This window comes from Orcinus orca, chromosome 11 (assembly GCF_937001465.1).
Source record: "Orcinus orca chromosome 11, mOrcOrc1.1, whole genome shotgun sequence".
Lineage (NCBI taxonomy): Eukaryota > Metazoa > Chordata > Mammalia > Artiodactyla > Delphinidae > Orcinus > Orcinus orca.
The window spans coordinates 53,076,516-53,095,358 of record NC_064569.1 but is presented as its reverse complement, the minus strand read 5'-3'; the positions used below and the strand labels follow the sequence as shown (position 1 = coordinate 53,095,358).

At 38.6% G+C, this 18,843-nt stretch overlaps 1 protein-coding gene across 7 annotated transcripts in view; it reads left to right on the top strand.

Annotated features, from left to right (window-relative positions):
- Positions 1 to 18,843, top strand: part of GRIP1 (glutamate receptor interacting protein 1) — a 699,747-nt gene that overhangs the window by 517,996 nt on the left and 162,908 nt on the right. For all 7 annotated transcript variants that reach the window (XM_033440573.2, XM_049693962.1, XM_049693963.1 and 4 more), the window contains exons 3-5: positions 4,884 to 5,019; positions 7,353 to 7,498; positions 14,684 to 14,767. In XM_033440573.2, coding sequence (XP_033296464.1) covers positions 4,884 to 5,019; positions 7,353 to 7,498; positions 14,684 to 14,767 — 366 coding nt within the window. The remainder of the gene's footprint in view (positions 1 to 4,883; positions 5,020 to 7,352; positions 7,499 to 14,683; positions 14,768 to 18,843) is intronic.

The window sequence follows — 18,843 nt, the reverse complement described above, 5'->3', positions numbered from 1 at the left end:
GATCGACTTGGTCTGGGGTGGGCTCACACATTGAAAATTTTCAAGGCTCCCCAGGTGATTCTAAAATGCAGCCAGAACTGAGAAAGTGCAAATTGAACTGATGGACTTGCACTCCCCAGAACCTATGTAATCATCTACCATTTCTTGTTCCTCTGCCTTTAATACCTCCCCGCTCTATTTGCTGAGCTGAGGGCTTCTTTATGACCTAGCTCAGGAATAACTCTGAGGAACTGTCCAGAGCACGACTTGCCCAGTCTGATGATGGATCCTCCCAGGTTGCACCATGGTGGCCCTTTCTTTACTCTAGTCATAGCTCTTATCCCTCTTTGTTGTAATCATCACTTTTTGTCTGCCTCCCCGCTTTCAGCAGCTGTTGTTACAATTGTTCACTTTGTAATTCCCTGATCATTTAGCCCCTGAATTTTAGGGACCTTCCAAAAATTATAGGTAACTCCCCTTTCCTGCTCTAAGCCTAATTATACTTTTTAAATAATCAATGAGGCAAGAACTTCTAGATACCAAAAGTTTCACAGAACAAAATAAGGTTATTATGCTGTACCTTGATTCTATGCAAAACATTACAATCTTAGTATTACAAAGCACTAAGGTGTTCTAATATGGGTTCTGAATACCCTATGCCTATGATACGTGTTTTCTTTTCATTCTTTCTTGCTTTTGTACATCTAAATAGATCCGGACTCTGACCAATGTTTGGGAGGCAGACACAGAGGCTTTGCCAGCCTCCCCACTCTAGACCCCTGCTTCCGGGGTGTCTGGTTAATTTTTTTATCTCTCTCAGGGTGGTATAACATCCAGTCGTAGTTCATCACCTCGTTCAGGGAGGCTTCCTAGCCAGTCTCTTCCTGTTCTTTCATAGCAACATTAAACTGTCAGCTGGTAGACTTTAGGAATATAATTTTTCACAGAATCTTTGCAAGGATACATGTTCCATTTTTGCAATAATAGAAAATATAATTGTGCCCTCCAAATCCTAGTGGCATTTTTTTACTGATATTGTGAACTTTATAGATTAATTTAGGGAGAATTGTCATATTTTTACACTGGGCTATGAGCCCACTGGAATATCAGTTCCTAGATGACAGGGATTTTCTCTGTTTGGTTGAGTTCTACCTCCGAAGTCTAGAACAGTGCCTGGCACATAGTAAGTGCTAAGTTTTTATTGAATGAATGAATGGGATGCCCTTTCATTTGTTCTGGTTTTATATCCCTCAGACGTTTTCTTCATAGAGATCTTATATATTTTTCATTAATTTTTTTTCTTAGAGATTTTAGTTTTTGGCTATTGTAAATGGTTTTTTTTTTTCTTCTGTGATTAACTTCTAACTAGTTGTTGTTTGTTTATAAAAGGCTATGGTTTTCTTCATATTAGTTTTTTAACCATCTATGTTATGGAATTTTCTTATTTGTTTGCAAGAATTTTTCATACTTCTCTTGTTTTTGCCAGGTATCATTGTTACTTTTCTTAAAACTTCCTGGAGTTCAGTAATTAAGAGGATTGAATTTCAAGCCCAAATTAAAACAGCAGACAACTAAATCTCATTCTATCAGTGAGATTCTTGTTGGTTGAGTGTGTGCTGGTACAGATGTAAACCTGCAATTTCTTTCCGAAGATAATTAAATATGGTGATTAAGGAAACCGTCAAATCCAGAACCGTCTCATTCCTTGCCAGTTGGGTATCATCTGTTCCCTGTGTTGCTTGCTAATTTGGAGAGACTGCAGTCTTTACTACAGAATCCTCTTAATTTGGGGAGGGATATTTGTAATTTAAATCACAAAGAAAGAAACTGTCAATATATATTGATTTTCCCAAGTTCCACTGTTTAACTGCGAGCTTTTTTCAGTAAGCCTTGATATACAAGCGAACTTATGCAAATGAATGCATCTGTCTTCATTTCTCCTTGCCATTAGATCATTATGCAAGCATTAAACACCAGAAAAGACATAAAATGAGTGATTAGTCTAGTGGAGAGCGCAGGTTAGCAGAAAGCCAACGCCAGAAACACGTTCTTCCCTCTCCAAACTGCTTCTTTTCTCCTTTCTTCGGAAACGCCCATAAATGATTTAGTCAGTCCTTTAGGGACTAGAGATGCTTATTGGCAGTTAACATTCTTGTGATTCGGCACATTTTCTTGCAACAATATTCTATCTTTACTCCTGAGTTTTGCCTAATTTAGATTCTGCCATAGGTCTGTTCTTCTCCACTAATCCTGATTGATAAGTACAGACAGATTAGACAGAAGATAAAATTGTGAAATAGATGTTGCATTTGGAACAGCAAGTTTTCATTTTACATTGTTGCCAGGACCATCTCCTCTGTGGCCGCCTTCCCCACAACCAACACTGTGGCATGGTGCTCTATGACTCATTTGCCTCTGTGACTGGGCTTTAAGCATCTCTGACTTTTTCCGTCTTTGAGTTTCATCGTCTGACTCATAGTAAGCACTCAATAAATGCTTGAATCAATGAATACACAAGTTACTCAGTTAACTGGTACATTAATATTTTCTTTCTTTCGTGTTTTTAAACTAGCTCTTGGGGAAAGATTTGAAATATTTTTAAACAAGAGGGTAATTGACTATTACCAGTTTAAAAAGTAGCCCAGATGGATTTGTATTTTAACAGAGATCAAATCAAACTAATTGAATTTAGCCTTTCTAGCTTTTCAGGATTCAGCCAGGGACCTGGGAAGGACCTGTTTCCTTCTGGAGGAAACTGCATTGTCCACGTCCCATAAGGCTGCACTTATGTCCTGGTATCCCATTCTATTCAGGAAGCACACTCCTGAAAACCAGAGTACAAATGAAATTCGTACTAATTGAAACTTATTTCTCACTTGTCTGTTACTACTACTTTATAGTTGCTTCTTTGTGCATTTCTGATTGACCTTTAAGACAGGCCCTTAAAAACCCATGCTCCCAACTCCTTAAGTAAAGCTCTATAATCAAGTGCTTAAACATACAGGGTCAATCTACATATTTAAAGAAAATGCAAATAATTTGTTGGGTAAAATTGTTGTATACATTATGTCTCTGTAATGTGGAAAGTCATCATCCATTATGTAATTTTCATTCCTTTAGTTATTAACCTTATTTTTAAAATAATTTATGCCTAGCCTTCTGCCAAGGAGGACTGATAGGGGTTGTTTGTTAAATTGACCTCTTCAACCATCAGTTGGGCCTATGTATGTCTTTATGGGATATATAGAGGGTTGTTCTGTTCTGTGTTAAGAGAGCTTAGGTAAAATGCACACTGTGGTGGACTTTTGTTACAAATGCTCCTGGTAAATCATGTAACGGGCCCTGTGCTTTTATGGACTTGACAAGAATTTTGCTTCTTGAATGTCTATCTTTATTTGGTCTCTCATTCAAAATGTAGTAAATGAAGCTGACATCACTCACACTCACTGACTCTTCCTTGGCTTCTGTTTTAAAGAGCAGTAACAACTCATGTATACAGTGTCATGAAACTGCCATGAAAAAGGAAGTATGCAGGGCTGCTTAGGTCACAGGATCCGGCAATCTTGAAAGTCCTGCCTAGACTGATTATTACATCGAAATCAGTGGCCTGTCCCTCTTTCCTCCTTTCCCCAAGTACTCCGTTCTCCTCACGAGATCAGATGAGAGATTATTTCTTTCCCTAACATGATTTGATTTTTTTATCAACTAATGGGATAGTAGACCAGCAGCCACAATTTAAAAACCTTTATGATAAGCATTCATAAATTTAGAAATTATAATTAACTCTGCCATGTGTAATAAAGGGCAGAAGTGTGTAAGTAATCTTTTCGGTTTTTTGACTTTGAAAAAGAAAGTCTGTTCTTCAATTTTAATATGAGTGTCTCTGATGTCCTAGACTTTGAAAAAGGAAGTCTGTTCTTGAATTTTAATGAGTGTCTCTGATGTCCTAGAAGTTCATAACCCCTGAAATTCATAACCTGATTCAAGAGGAGTTGGAAAACTGTCCAGTTTCCCCATCCCTACCCAGAAAGTGTATGCAGTGAGGGGGATAACATAACAGAGAATTGTAAAACAATGTTTATCATAGTTAGCCTCTGGATAGGTAAATACTGACGCATTTTTATTTCTGAAAGCAAGGATAGTCTTAAAGTTTTCTTTCTGTAGTGCCTAGGATCAAAAAATGTGGGTTCTCTCTTGGTGCGTAGACATTATCCCCACAAGATCAGTGAGATTTTAAAATTTCGAAAGTAGAGAATGGGGGGTTAACAGAAGTTCCCTGGGGATTCTGAGGACCAACCCTGCTTTAACATACTGTGACACATTTTGTAAGAAATGACATAAGTCATAACATGAAGCTATTGTACTTTGTTTTCTGAAAGACAAAAAAAAAAAAAAATCAATAATATTTTTCTTGAACCTGTAGAAAGCTCTCCTCTTGTGTCACCTGGTTTCCTCAGCAAAAATGTATCGGGAACTTGGAGTCTGCACTATATGCTTTTGTATCATTGTTTAAAATTCCGTTCTAGCCCCTTGTCTTACGACTCTCAATTGTTCCCTTTGGAATTACAAGGAGAGACACCAGAGAAAGTCACTTCAGAATGACAGAAAACAAAGGGCGAATATTATCCTTGTACATAAGCCATGTCAGACTATTGTGAATCTAGAGCGAACTACCCCACTGGTACCCATTTTAATAACCTGTAATGGAATATCTGCTCCACTTTACCTGTATGCTCATCTTTATGAGATACTCTGCAAGTTGCAATGGAAAAGAGACCACAGATCTTTTCCCACAAAAGAAAAAGTGCAAAGAGTTTATGGGGAGGAGTCACTTCACCACCCACAAAAACAACCCCTTGCGCTTCTACTGTCATTTACTAAACCAGATGCTTTTCTTTTAACAGAGGAATTCAAGGGCTCCACCGTGGTTGAACTGATGAAGAAGGAAGGCACTACCCTTGGGCTGACGGTTTCCGGTGGAATTGACAAGGACGGCAAGCCAAGAGTATCTAATCTGCGGCAGGGAGGAATTGCTGCTAGGTAACTGCATTGTGTGGAAACGTAGAAAAAGGAATGCATGATGTAATTAATTCAAACGTTAAAGCTCCATCAGAAAAGGTCACTAGTAAACAAAGGACTCTGCTATCTGCGGGGCAGAAGCATAGGGGGGCACGTTTCAGAAGCATGGCTTTTCTGGCCTGTGCCAGAATCACCAGGGAGCTCTCATGTCTTCTCAGGAGCAGCCAGGCTCTCCTGAGATTTTAATTTTAAAGTGTCTGTATGGATCTAGTCCTCAGATTGCCACCGAACAGCAGACAGGCTGCAGTGGGAGTGAGATGGTCCGATCATCTAATGGGGAACAGATGACGCATATGCTGTGGATAAGGGGAAGCTGCCACAGAGGGATAGGACAAGCCTAGAAAATGAGGGAGGCCCAACTCCAGGTTTCTAAGTACCAATTTTGCTTCTCCTGCATATTCTCAACTTTTCTACTTGTGAGATTTTCCTTTCGTTAAGACAAAGAGGTGGTTTCCGAAAGGACAGAAGGCTTGGGTGAGGAGGTCTCATTTTGTCCTTGTTCTGATGAACTGCAGATTGCACTGCGTCTTGCTGACAGCAGAACGTCTTGGGTGCTGGCCAGCGGTAGGTGTGCTTGGCAGACAAATTCTAAATCTACCTCAGAAAGAGGGGGTGGAATGCCCAGGTTTCATTCAAAGTGAGGTTAATGTCCCTTAAATCCTGGACACCAATATTTGTGTCCACATAAGCACAAATTAAGTTTTAGAATTCTTAACTTATAAAGTGTCACCTGAAATAGTGATTACTTTCCATGATCAACCTGTTGGTACAGTTTATAAGCTCAATCCAGTTGATTGCTCCATGATCTGGGGAATTGTTTGTAAAACAGGCTGATGTCAACACAAGCACCTTAGTCTCCTTCCTTCGGGTTTTTTTTTCTCTTTTTTTTTTGCATTTTTATTTTTTTTGTGATTGAAGGACAGTTGATTTACAATGTTGTGTTAACTTCTGCTGTACCACAGATTCAGTTATACATATATACATTCTTTCTTATGTTCTTTTCCTTTATGATTTTTAAGAGATTTCTTTCCACATCATAGCCTCCTTTAACTTTTAACAGTCATGGCCAATCCATGATGCTAGGACTTCCTCTGTCTCCAGGGCTTCTGCATATGCAGCCCCTAGAGCAAGTATGATTGGCAGGGGAGAGGGTAAGAATGTGGTTTTCACATGTATTGATGCTGTAATTAAATGTAGTGCTGTGCCAGTTATGTTGAGTATTATCGATCACCAAATATTTATTCTTTAAGCCACTACCATTTAACAGGTAGTAAACCAAAATAAGTAAAGATAGGATCCCTGCCCTAGGAGGGTTTATAATCTATTGGGGGAAATAAGGTATAAAAAACATGAAAAGTTTGGGAGCAATAATCGCATTGCATAATAGGAAAAAGCAACAACTTAAGGGTTGTCACAGAGCATTAGGCAATTAAGTTGCCAAATAAGTGTCAGTCAGTAAACCTGAGTTAAGAGTGACAACACGTACTGCTGGCTAGAACGGATGACGGAGGCTTCGAAGGAAGAATGATTGGAGCTGGGTTTATGTAAAACAAATGAACTTGGTATTTTTCTCTGGGGAGAAAATATTATTGAATTAAGTCCTATCATAGTTCTTGCTGCCTGCTCTTGGCTTAAAAGTAGAGTTTGACTAAAAGCCCCAGAGTAGCCAAGGTTCTATTACGATGGTGAAGAGAGGAGAATGTCACTGAAAGCCAGTACTTTCGTTGCACTTTCTTCTTCACCAGTACTTTTTTTTATTAGTCCCGCTATAAGCAGTAAATAGCAAAATAAGCTCACCCTCTGGTTGGCCCTGGACACACTCCCAGTGAAGATACCAAAAGCGGTGAAATGTCCAAAAGGCAGGCAGCAAAAATGAGAGGGAATGAGAAGAAAGGGAAAATTCTAGTGGGTCCAGGATCTGGATAATCTGCCCCAAGAGCACCACCTCTTTATGGGCGGAGCAACTAAAGATAACTTTCTCTTTATTTTGTTTTACGGTGCTCCTTAAAAGTAAAAGAGGTAGAGGGTTAGGAAGAAATTGGAGACAGCAGCAGACCTGGTACAGGACTTCCGAAGTGTGCAGTCAGCATGAGAAGAGGGATCCACTGAGTCCCTCTCATCCACCCTCCGCTGCTCACCCGCTCTTAGGAACCAGCCACATCCTAGGAGCCAGGACTCCAGCTGCGTCGGCATCCTGGGCTTGCGTGCTTATCCATGATGGGGAAGAGGGAAGTATGGTCAGACTGGCCTGCGGAAAGGAGGGGTCCACTGAGGTGACATTCTCTGTTCTGCAGAAGTGATCAGCTGGATGTGGGTGACTATATCAAAGCAGTGAATGGCATCAACCTGGCCAAATTCCGCCACGATGAGATCATCAGCTTGCTGAAGAATGTCGGGGAAAGAGTGGTTCTTGAAGTTGAGTATGAGCTGCCGCCAGTCTGTAAGTCATCACAAGCCAGGGGCAGAACGGCTGCACCACGTTTTGGCCTAAAACTATTGTTTCCTATCTTTTTCTCTTTTGCCATCATTGTCTTATTACAGGAATGGTAGAGTATAGTTTCTTCATATTTAAAACTTATTTGAATTGCTATAGCCTACTCAGGAAGAATGTAAAAGAGCATAAATAGTGATGAAATTATCTAGGACTCATATTTCATTAAGGCCATCTGTGAACATCATAATTGTACTTAAGCTATTTTAATGAACTGTCCACATATTTATAAATTCTGTGCATTAAGTTCCATCCAGGCTTTGTACTTAGTGACTAAGTTTAGGAAAAGCATGTTTAACGTGATTTCTATTGATTCTTGTATAGTTATGTTCATTTCTGAAGCATGAAAATAGAATCAGAATACATTGTTAAGTAATAATAATAGACATAATAAAAGCGCAGCCAACATATTTTGAGAGCTTACTAAATGTCCAGCATTATAAGGAGCCCCTTTTATTGGTTCACTTAAATCCTCACCACAAAGAAAGCATAGCAGAGCTGAACTTTGATGTCAAATAGCCAGTTAAGGGCTTCCCTGGTGGCGCAGTGGTTGGGAGTCCGCCTGCCGATGCAGGGGACACGGGTTCGTGCTCCCGTCCGGGAGGATCCCATGTGCCGCGGAGCGGCTGGGCCTGTGAGGCGTGGCCGCTGAGCCTGTGCGTCTGGAGCCTGTGCTCCGCAACGGGAGAGGCCACAGCAGTGAGAGGCCTGCATACCGCAAAAAAAATAATAATAATAACCAGTTAAATCCCAGCTCCAACTTTACTAGCTACGTGCCTTTGAGAAAGTTACTTAAGCTTCTTGTGTTTCAGTTTGTACATCTGAAAACTGGGGATGATATTAGGAATCTATGGTATTACTCACAGATCTGTTATGAGGATTAAATGAGTTAGGTTTTGTATAGCATTTAGGACAGTGCCCGACACTATAAAAGTTTTTGTTAAATAATAAATACATAAATCAATCAAAACTGTAAGATAGGCATTATTTTCATTATTATTCTCATTTTACAGAGACTTAAGTTAGATATCTTTCCCAAATTAGTAGGCATCAAAGTCAGCTCTTTGCTTTTCTGTACTACTGAGAACTCAGACTGATTATTACTAACCGATAATAATTCATTTGTTTAGCAATGACTTATTGGCATTACTACGTTCCAGTCCCCACAAAGTACATCGGTGGAATTTATATTCTAGCAGGCGAAGACAGGTATTAAAATAAAACCACAGTAAATAAGTTAATTAAAATTGACCCTTAAACAACAAGGCGGTTAGGGGTGCCAGCCCTCTGCGCAGTTGAAAATCAATGCATAACTTATAGTTGGCCCTCCATATATGTGGTTCCTCCGAAACCAAGGTTGTTCCATATCTGCAGATTCAACCAACCAGGTATAGGGCAGTACTGTGGTGTTTATTTACTATGGAAAAAAATCCACATATACATGGACCCATGCAGGTCAAACACATGTTGTTCAAGGGTCAGCTGTGTGTCGTACGAATGTTATGGGTCATGAATGCTGTGGGAAAAAGAAAATAAGCAAGGAAGGGGGTTGGGAGCGCTGGGCTGGGGATGGGATTGCAATTTAAATAGAGTGGTTAGGGACAGCTTCATTGAGAAAGTGACATTACTCAGCGACTTGAAGGAGGTGAGGAAGTTAGCTGTATGGATTTCTGGGGGAAAAGAGTTCCAGAAAGAAGGAAAACCGGTGCTAAGATGAAAAGCAGGAACACATCTGGCATTGTTCTAGAAACATTAAGAAGGGCGGTGTGCTGGAGCAGAGCAAGCATGCAGAGAAGTGGGGGGAGGTGGTCTGAAGTGTAAAGGATAGGAGCGTCTGTGTAGGCCGTTGGAGGGGCCTTAAGTTCTGCTCTGAAAGATGCAGGAAGGCATTGTATGATTTGGGGCAGAGGAGTGACATGATCTGATGTATGTTTTCAAAGGCTCTTCTAGCTGCTGTGTGGAGAATAGACTGCAGGGACAAGGGTAGAAGTTTGGAGGACTATTGCAGTGATTCAGATAAAAGATGGTGGTGGAGATGGTGACGAGCCCTCATATCCCTCGTCTAGTTTGAAGATAGAGCCAACAGGATTTCCTGATGCATTTAATGTGGGTTGTGCAGAAAGAGAGGAGTGAAGGCCCACAGCGGGTTTTGAGTCGGAGTAACTGGAAGGATGGAGTTGCCGTTAACGGGGGTGGGTAAGAATGCAGGCAGAGCTGGCTTGCGAGGAGAAGATCAGTAGTTTGTTGTTTGAGATGCTACAGTTAAGGGGCCTATTTGCCACGCTGAGAGAAAATGTTAAGACGAGAGCTGGAGATACGGTTTGGCGTTTGGGAGAAAGATCTGGACTAGAAATGTAAATTTAAGAGTAATGGGACTATAGATGGTGTTTGAAGCTTTGGGACCAGATGACAGCACTCAGAGAGTGGGTGTACATACCAATCATAAGTTCCTATTCTTAACCTAAAATCTAACACTGAAAATCTAATGGTGATTTTACAACAAAATCCATTGGAATCTGCGTTCTGAAACCTTGCTACAATGTTTTTCATTTTCATTAAGAGCAGGCAGTAAAACAGAGTGTTGAGAGCTTGGGCTGTGTCACTAGTTAAATGTCAGTTTTGTCCCTTTCTAGCTTTGTGACTTTGGGCATTTTATTTAAGTTCTCTGAGCCGTAGGTTTCTCAGCTATAAAAGAACTATAATGGACGTAGAATTTTTGTAAGAATTCAAGGCTATAATCCTGTAAAGTATTTAGATCGTAAGCACATACTCACTAAGCCATAGTGCATCTTAGCCACTATTACCATTATCATTATTACTACTACTACTGCTACTACACTGAAAGTACTGTGTTTTCTTGAACTGAAAGTCAGTTTGCTTTGAAATCACTGTCTTAAACCACTGCTAAGGAGTTAAGAGGAGTCAAATATCTAGAGCTAATGCTCTTTGATTAAGCATTTGTATTCTAGTGGGTAGATGAATATCCATAAAACACAACCTCTTCCTAAGAGGAACTCTTAGTGTAGCTCTCAGGGTGAGGCCAGTAGTGGAGATATGCTGAGTATTATCCAGCAAACCCAGATAATCCAGAGCTGGGCATTTCGGGGTAGATTTGAAGGAGTTTATGTAGGTCCAGTAGGAAGACGAACATTCCAGGCACAGGATACGGCAAGGAGGTGAGAAGATAGTCCAGTACGGAGGTTGAACTGCAAACGGTTTGGAGTTGCTGGAACACAAAGGGAAAGAGCGGGCCTAGAGAGGGATGAGGCCAGTGAGGTAAACAGAAACCAAGAGAAGGAGGGCCTTATAAGCCATGTGGGTAGAGTGTGGATGGTGTCGAGTGGGCAATAAGGAGCCTTTAAAGGTTTTAAGGCCAAGGAACAGCATCATCAGATCAGGGTTTTTAGACTTATTTTAAGAGGTCAAATGGAGAACAGATCAGAGGCTATAAGCCCCAAGGCTGTTATAATTTCCCAAAAGAGAGGTAATATCCTGAATAACTATAGCATTAATAGGGTTAAAGAGGAGAGGGTGGGCATCAGAAATATTCAGGGGTTGGTGATTATACCAGCTTTTCCTCCCTCACACAGTAAAGCTGATGGAAAAAGAGAAAATATTTTTAAACACAAAAGTGTGAATTCTGTGGTAGAAATCAGATAGAAGAGGTCTATTCGCCAAGGATTATCTCTGTCTCCTTCTATTATGTTAGATAAATTGATAAGATCTGTGAGTTCAGGGAGGTTGAAGGGATTAATAAGCCTCCCTTTCACTGAGCTTAGACAGCCAGAACAGGAGTGAGCCAGCAGCAGTGAGGGCCCGGGAGGAGAGCTTCCTGATGAAAGGTAGGCCACCCGAGGCGAGACTGCAACTCTCACAGCAGTCTGAGGCTCAGCCAATCCCAGAATCCAGAAAGAATTGGAGGAAGGTGAGAGAGAGAGAGAGAGAGAGAGGGTGAGAGAGCAAGAGAGAGAGAATGGTACAGAGACAGAGATCTGATAGAAGAAAAATGGAACTTTGACCTTGGGCAAGCCACTTACCTGTTCTGAGATTCAGTTTCTTAGTGAAAATGAAATAGTCGATCTTCATGAGCTCTGAAGTTCTTTCTGACTTTATAAAATTATGTGGTGTTTTGAGACCGTATTTAGAGAGAATGTTACCAGGCTGTATCTTGAGTATTAGTGTGTTCAAAGTTGGTCTAGAGGAGTGCCTTCAAATTTTCGGGTCGCATAACCCCTAAAGAATTTTGAAATATTACATAATTCTCATCCAATTTTTAACACCTAAAATTCTTTATGATAAACTTCAGTAGTTGGATAGGATATAATTTTTAGCATGATGTTTATTTTATACATCTTTGTATACCATTTCCATTCAAACCTTGGAGCTACAGATTTACCTCGTTTGTTTTATGGAAAACATCTGCCACAGAGTCTTATTGTCAAAGGCGGTCCTCACCGTTAAACCATCAGCTAAATCAGACTAGCTTTTTATTGGAAGGAATGCTTCCTTAATTCAAATAAGTGTGTTAAAGCATGTCCCTGTGACAGCCTTATTACTTCTCATTTCTAATTCTAAGAAAGATAGACAGATGATAGATGATGATGGTGATGATGATGATGATGATGATGATATGGTGGGGAGGTGTGGCGTGGTGGGCGTCCCAGGTCTCCTCCCCATGGTTCATTCTGGAATGTAGTCTGAAGAAGCATCAGCTACCCAGGGGAAGCTCTTCCTGTGACAGTGGCAGAGGGAAAACAAGACAAGCCCAACCACAGGAGCACATTTCCAGACTCTGCTCACGTGTCTTAACACCCCATTGGCTAAAGCAAGTCAGCTGTGCAAACCCAATGTAATGAGGTGGGAAAGTGCAGAACTCCTGTTCTCCTATGGGAAATAGTATATATTGATAATTTAGAAAAACCAAATCCACCATAATAAAATAGAGAATGTCACTTCATGTTATAGAAGTATATGCATATGCACATATAGAAACAAGGGACAACAGTACAACTAAAATACTAGGGAGGAGTATTTTTGCATTCTAAGATTGGTTTCTCTAGCCTTCCTATGTGCCCAGTTTGATTTTTTAGGTAAGCCCCTTAATTGGATCTCTATGTCCACATACACACATGTGAAGTAATGAGTAAAATTCATGTGGCCAAACAGGATGTCTGGTGCTGAATATGAAAACCTAGTCGCCAAGAGCCATTCATGCAAATATAAATTATAAAGACCAAATCTATTTCATTAAATATATTAAAATGTAGTCAACATTCCCATTTATCTTTGTAAATGATGAACAGCAAGAGTGTGGATAATCTAAAGCTGTAGATAATCCCCGAAGTCTTTATATTGACTTTAGATTTGTTTGTAAGATTTTATGGTCAGCAAGATTTAGTTCAAGCAAAATTGAAATTACAGTGCTTTGCATCCCCAGAACAGACACTCAGCCAACAAGGACAGGTGGCCCAGAATTAGAATTTGGTTGTATATAATTGAAAGTTGATTTAATGATTAAATGAAATAAAATTTGTAAACCACTTTGCAGAGTTCCTTGCATACAGTAGATGCTCATTAATTATTTCTCTCCATATCTTTTCCTTAATAGAACGGAAAGATCATGTTCTTAACCAGTTTCTTCAAGTGGCTTGTTGGGTCATGGAAATAAGAAAACATTTGGTTTGAACTCAGTTTTTTACATTTAATTAATACCATACCTCAACACTTTCAGCTATTTGTATGCACTGTTCCTAGCTGATTAGAATAAACTGAAATTCCCCTGATAGCAAGAATATGATATTTAATTAAATCAGCAGCGTACCAAAACATTTTGTTCAGCGGTAGGTTTATGTTGTTTTTTTAGCAGATCCAAGTTCTTATTGTACTTTATGTCTCAGCTGGCTGTGTGCAGTTTTGTGAATTTAACTGTGTACTTTTCATAATCATGTCCATTCCTTTGAGGATTCAGAATTTCTGATAATTAAAAAATAATTATAATTAATGCTTAATTAAAATTACTTCCTATTTCTGTCAATGGCAAGAAACGTTCTTTTCAAAGATACCTTTAAATTCTGTCTGTATGTTTCTCGTTGACAGCTTGATGTATTAAGCCCTTCAGGATCTAGTAACAACGTAAAAAATGTGTCATTGGTAATGAACACAGCCTTAGACAATTGAACATCACTGTACAAATTCAAGACAAGGAGCTAAGACCATCAAATTCTATAGATTGCCAACCCTTGTCTCCATGAATAAAAATATCCTTGTATCCATAATGATAAAATATTTTTTTAAATCTAGCAAGAGTATACTGTATAATCAGAATTACTCACTAGTTTCTTGAAAAAACAGTCTTAAAGGGTAGTTTAGTTACTATTCATATAACTTCATATAACTTATCCCCTCGTGTATAATGTAATTAGAGATAGCAACTTGGCAATGGAATTTTATTTTGTGAAATGAGATCAATAATGAGGCAAACAGAACCTAAGCATGACAGTATCAAGTAAAATTAAGTAGATCTTTATTTTATTAGTCAGTAATAATATTTTGAATGTACTTCGAATTTCTTTTTCTCTCCAAGTTTCATTCAGGTTGCTGTTGTCTTTGTTTAATTGCTATGCATCATGTCAGAAAATCAGTTTGCATCAGCTTAACCTGTTAATGGTAATCTGAGAGTATTCCTTTTCCTTCTTGTTCTAGCTGCAAAAATAAATATAAAGACAATAATTATTTCATATGTTTTATAAAAATCATATTATTTTTGCATTATACAAAGGGAAAACAATTCTATTTATCATATGAAGATTGTCTCTCTCGTTATATAGAATTTTAACAATGTGAATATTATGCTCTGTCTAAAAACTGGCTACACGGGAGGAAAGGAAGTATCTCTGATTTTGATTCCACCTGGACCTATATAAGTCATTTATGCACATGACTATTTTATGGTATTTGTATGTCATTCCAATTACTTTTTGTAACATTTTCTTTAAAAACAGACTTTTTTGCTGTTTTATTACTCAACAAGAATTATTTGCGACAGGGGATCTGTAGTATTTTATGCCTATCAAAAAATCCAGAGATGTTATTATGATGTAAGACTTACATTTCCTCTCTCTTTCCTGCATTCAGCCGTTCAAGGATCGAGTGTTATTTTCCGAACGGTGGAGGTCACGTTACATAAAGAAGGCAATACCTTTGGTTTTGTAATACGAGGTAGGTGGCGGTTAGAAAATAGAACTAACAGATATTCTTGGAGAATTTGTCATTGAAATACTGGGAGTGAACTAGAAAGTCATCCTAAAAAAAACTGATGTTTTCAGTGCCTAAAGTCACATTATAATATTTGCACCCATTTTTCTTTCAAGAAATAAAGCAGTAATTGGGAATCAAATTGGAATCCAAATGATGTAACTAATTTATTCCAGTTTGTTAATACAGAACAAGAAGCCATTATTTGTAAACCTTGTGAACTCACAGTCATCCTACTGATTTGCCACTTGTCAACATGTCTTTTGTCTTCCCTTTTATACTTTTCTGTATCACTGAGTCAAAAATGTTGATGAATGTGGATGATTTGATTTAATGCACTAGGATTAAGTAACTTTGTTTAAATTGTTTTCTCCTAAAATACATCTCGTTACTGTAGCTTCCACCTGACGTGCATCAGCTCAGTTCATCTTATTTTGGAATGATATGAATAACAAAAATGTCAGGTGACTCCAACTTGTCTATAAAACCATTAATTCTGAGCTGTAATTCTGGCTTTTATTATTTTAGTTTTCTTATTAGTAATTTCATCCCTTAAAGATTACACATACAAGGGACTTCCCTGGTGGCGCAGTGGTTAAGAATCCACCTGCCAATGCAGGGGACATGGATTCGAGCCCTGGTCCAGGAGATCCCACATGCCGCAGAGCAGCTAAGCCCGCGAGCCACAACTACTGAGCCTGTGTGCCACAACTACTGAAGCCCGCGCACTCTAGAGCCCATGCTCTGCAACAAGAGAAGCCACCCCAATGAGAAGCCCGTGCACTGCAACGAAGAGTAGCCCCCACTCGCCACAACTAGAGAAAGCCCACGCATAGCAACGAAGACCCAACACTGCCAAAAATAAATAAATAAATTTATTAAAAAAGACTACACATACATTAATAACTCATAATTCCTAGTATGACAATGAGGTTCAATAGGGAGCTAGGTAAGCATCAGGAATTTTTAACATTTCTTGATTTTTAAAATTTGTTTTTACCTATTACATTTTCTACTTCACCAGAGTCAAAATTCTATCAAAATTATTAAGACATTAATTAAAATTAACTAAGCATCTTAATAAATGTACATGCATCAAGGAATAAAACAGATGTGTTCACTTATACAGACTTGCCTTAATGACTGAGCTTTGGGCATTAGGTTCAATTCTGTGTGCATCATTAAGAAAATCAGTCAATCAAATATTCATTAAGGACATGTCAACATGTCAGCATCAGGCAGAGTACTATGGAGTCATGAGACAGGACCCCTATCTACAGGAGATTACAGTCCAGTGAATTTAAGATGTAAGTTGATAAAGTGCCCAAATGAATATTAGAGAAAACAGGCAACTAGGAACCCATAGAATGGTTTAGACCAGTAGTTATTACACTTTTCTAACCAAGTCCTACATTTAGGTGGAGCGACAGGCCCCAAGATCATTTACCTTAACCATTTTCAAATTTCTGTGCAAAAAAACTAGATGATTATAATGAAAAGTCAGTGTACAAGTAATTTTAGCTTGGAGGGTGGTATATACAAATCTGGTGTTGAAATATAAATATGAAAGAGAGGCACGCTTGACTCGCATTCCTACAAGCCTGATTATTGAAATGCTTCAGTAAAAAATACTGCTGGTGCAGATATTCATCACTAGCTGCTGTATGGTTAATCAATAAAAAATCAAATTGCTAATGAAAGAGCTAAACCAACAGTAATTTATCACTTAAGAACTAAAAAGAATAGAAGCAATTGCAATCTACAACCACCTCAAGACAACTGATGATATGATGCTAACAAATGTCCTTCCCACAATTGGCAGGAATTTCAAATATCCATGTGTGCATGCGTAGTAAGAATATTTTAATATGAGCCTAGACTCCTACCTAGTACATGGTAGGCACTTAATAAATGGAAGAATGAATGAATGAGGCCTAGGTTTGTGTGGACATCAGACTTCTTGGTATTATACTGGTTTTAAAACCTTAGTAATAATAAGCCAATTTTAGTTTATGAGTACCAAATTTTTGTAGGTTTTAATAACTCCCTTAGTATGTCAGTTGAACATAAAAATGTGTCAAATTTTACATAATTTTTTTTTTTTTTTTTTGCGGTACGCGGGCCTCTCACTGTTGCGGACTTTCCCGTTATGGAGCACAGGCTCCGGACGCGCAGGCTCAGCGGCCATGGCTCACGGGCCCAGCCGCTCCGCGGCATGTGGGATCTTCCCGGACCGGGGCACGAACCCGTGTCCCCTGCATCGGCAGGCGGACTCTCAACCACTGCGCCACCAGGGAAGCCCCTTACATAATTTTTAATGAGAATAAATAAAGAACTTATATTTTCAAATCAATTTAAGGCCCATCTGGAGGGTCTTCTTGCTCAAAAGGTGGCCATTGCCCATCCCCTAAGAGTTATTGGTTAATCGCAAACTGAGTTGCAGAATGAGAAAGTACTGTGGATAAATGCTATCATGGCAGGTAAAACATTATGGCATAGATGGGATTTGAGCTTAACTTAGATCAATGGGGAATACCAGGACATTCAGGGAAGAGGGAGGAGAAGATATTGCAGATGAAGCATATTCATTTAATGCTGGAGAATTTCTTCTTACCCAATTAGGATGGATCTTTTTAAAAAAACCAGGCTTTTAGCTGATGAATGGAATTACGTTTCTAATGCTATATGTCACAGATCCAAACACCTTCACTGCCCAAATGATAGAAACTTGTCCCCATAAAATGAAAAATGATGTTCTGGCCTATATCATGGAGAGTTAAATTTCTGTTAATTCTTTTGCCATCAAGCCAGAAGATGGTTTAGGTTAACAGGAAAACTCAATGAACTTATTTATAAAACAGAAAGAGAGTCACGGATGTAGAAAACAAACTTATAGTTACTGGGGGGGGAAGGGAGGGAGGGATAAATTGAGAGATTGGGTATACACACTACTATATATAAAATGGATAACTAATAAGGACCTACTGTAGAGCACAGGGAGCTCTAATTAATACTCTGTAATGACCTATTTGGAAAGAGTATCTAAAAAGGAGTGGAGATACTTTGCTGTAGAGCAGAAACTAACACAACATTGTAAATCACCTGTACTCCAATAAAAAAATTTTTTAAATAGATGAAAAAAATTATGATAAATTTTTTTTAAAGAAAGGAAAAATCACTCTGCCACTAGTTTGCTTTTCACTTTGGATGAGGAAATTTCTCTAATCATTCTCAACTATAAAATTGTAGGTATGTGTACTCATTTAACATATGGACCCCAATATTCAGATTTGGTCTGCATGGTGTCCCTGGCATTGATATTTTTCTAATAGCATGCCAGGTGGGTCATGTTAATGGGCAACCAGGATTGAAAATACCACTGGTCTCTGAGTGGTCTTTATTATGCTTTACAGCTCCAAACATCTAGAACGTAAGTGAAGCACAAACTAAACTTGGCTCATTATTTCAAATAATGACAAAATGTCACATACCAATAAATTTAGAGTTATCTATCTCACACTTTAACATGTATTCACTGTTACATACTTGTATTTGGACCTCCAAATCAATATAGTGGAAAGGGTTCTTGCTGTCTTCAGCCTCTTTCCTCTTCTGAATCAATACCCCTCAGGGGAAAGTACACCTATCTTTTTATGATCACCTTGCAAAAAAGAAGTTACATAATGGTATTTATATAAATATGGTTAAACATGTGCTATAACTTATCATCATGATTTTCATTAAAAAAATTTTTTTCTGAAAAAATTCTGAATTTTCTTTTTTAATTAAGGAAGAATTTTAAAAGAATCCATCAAATTGATTGAAAGAAAATACTGAAATAGAGATTTTACCAACCAGACTGAATAAATCTCTTGTAATAGCAATGAACATAAAGGAAGCATTTACTTTCATCAAGAACAGTGAATGCCTTTTAAATTTTCTCTTAGGTTCTTTAAGCTGACCTCTTTACCAGTGCCAAATTTGGGAAATGGCACTCTGTTCTACCAGACAAACATTAAATGTTACATGATGGTGAGAGG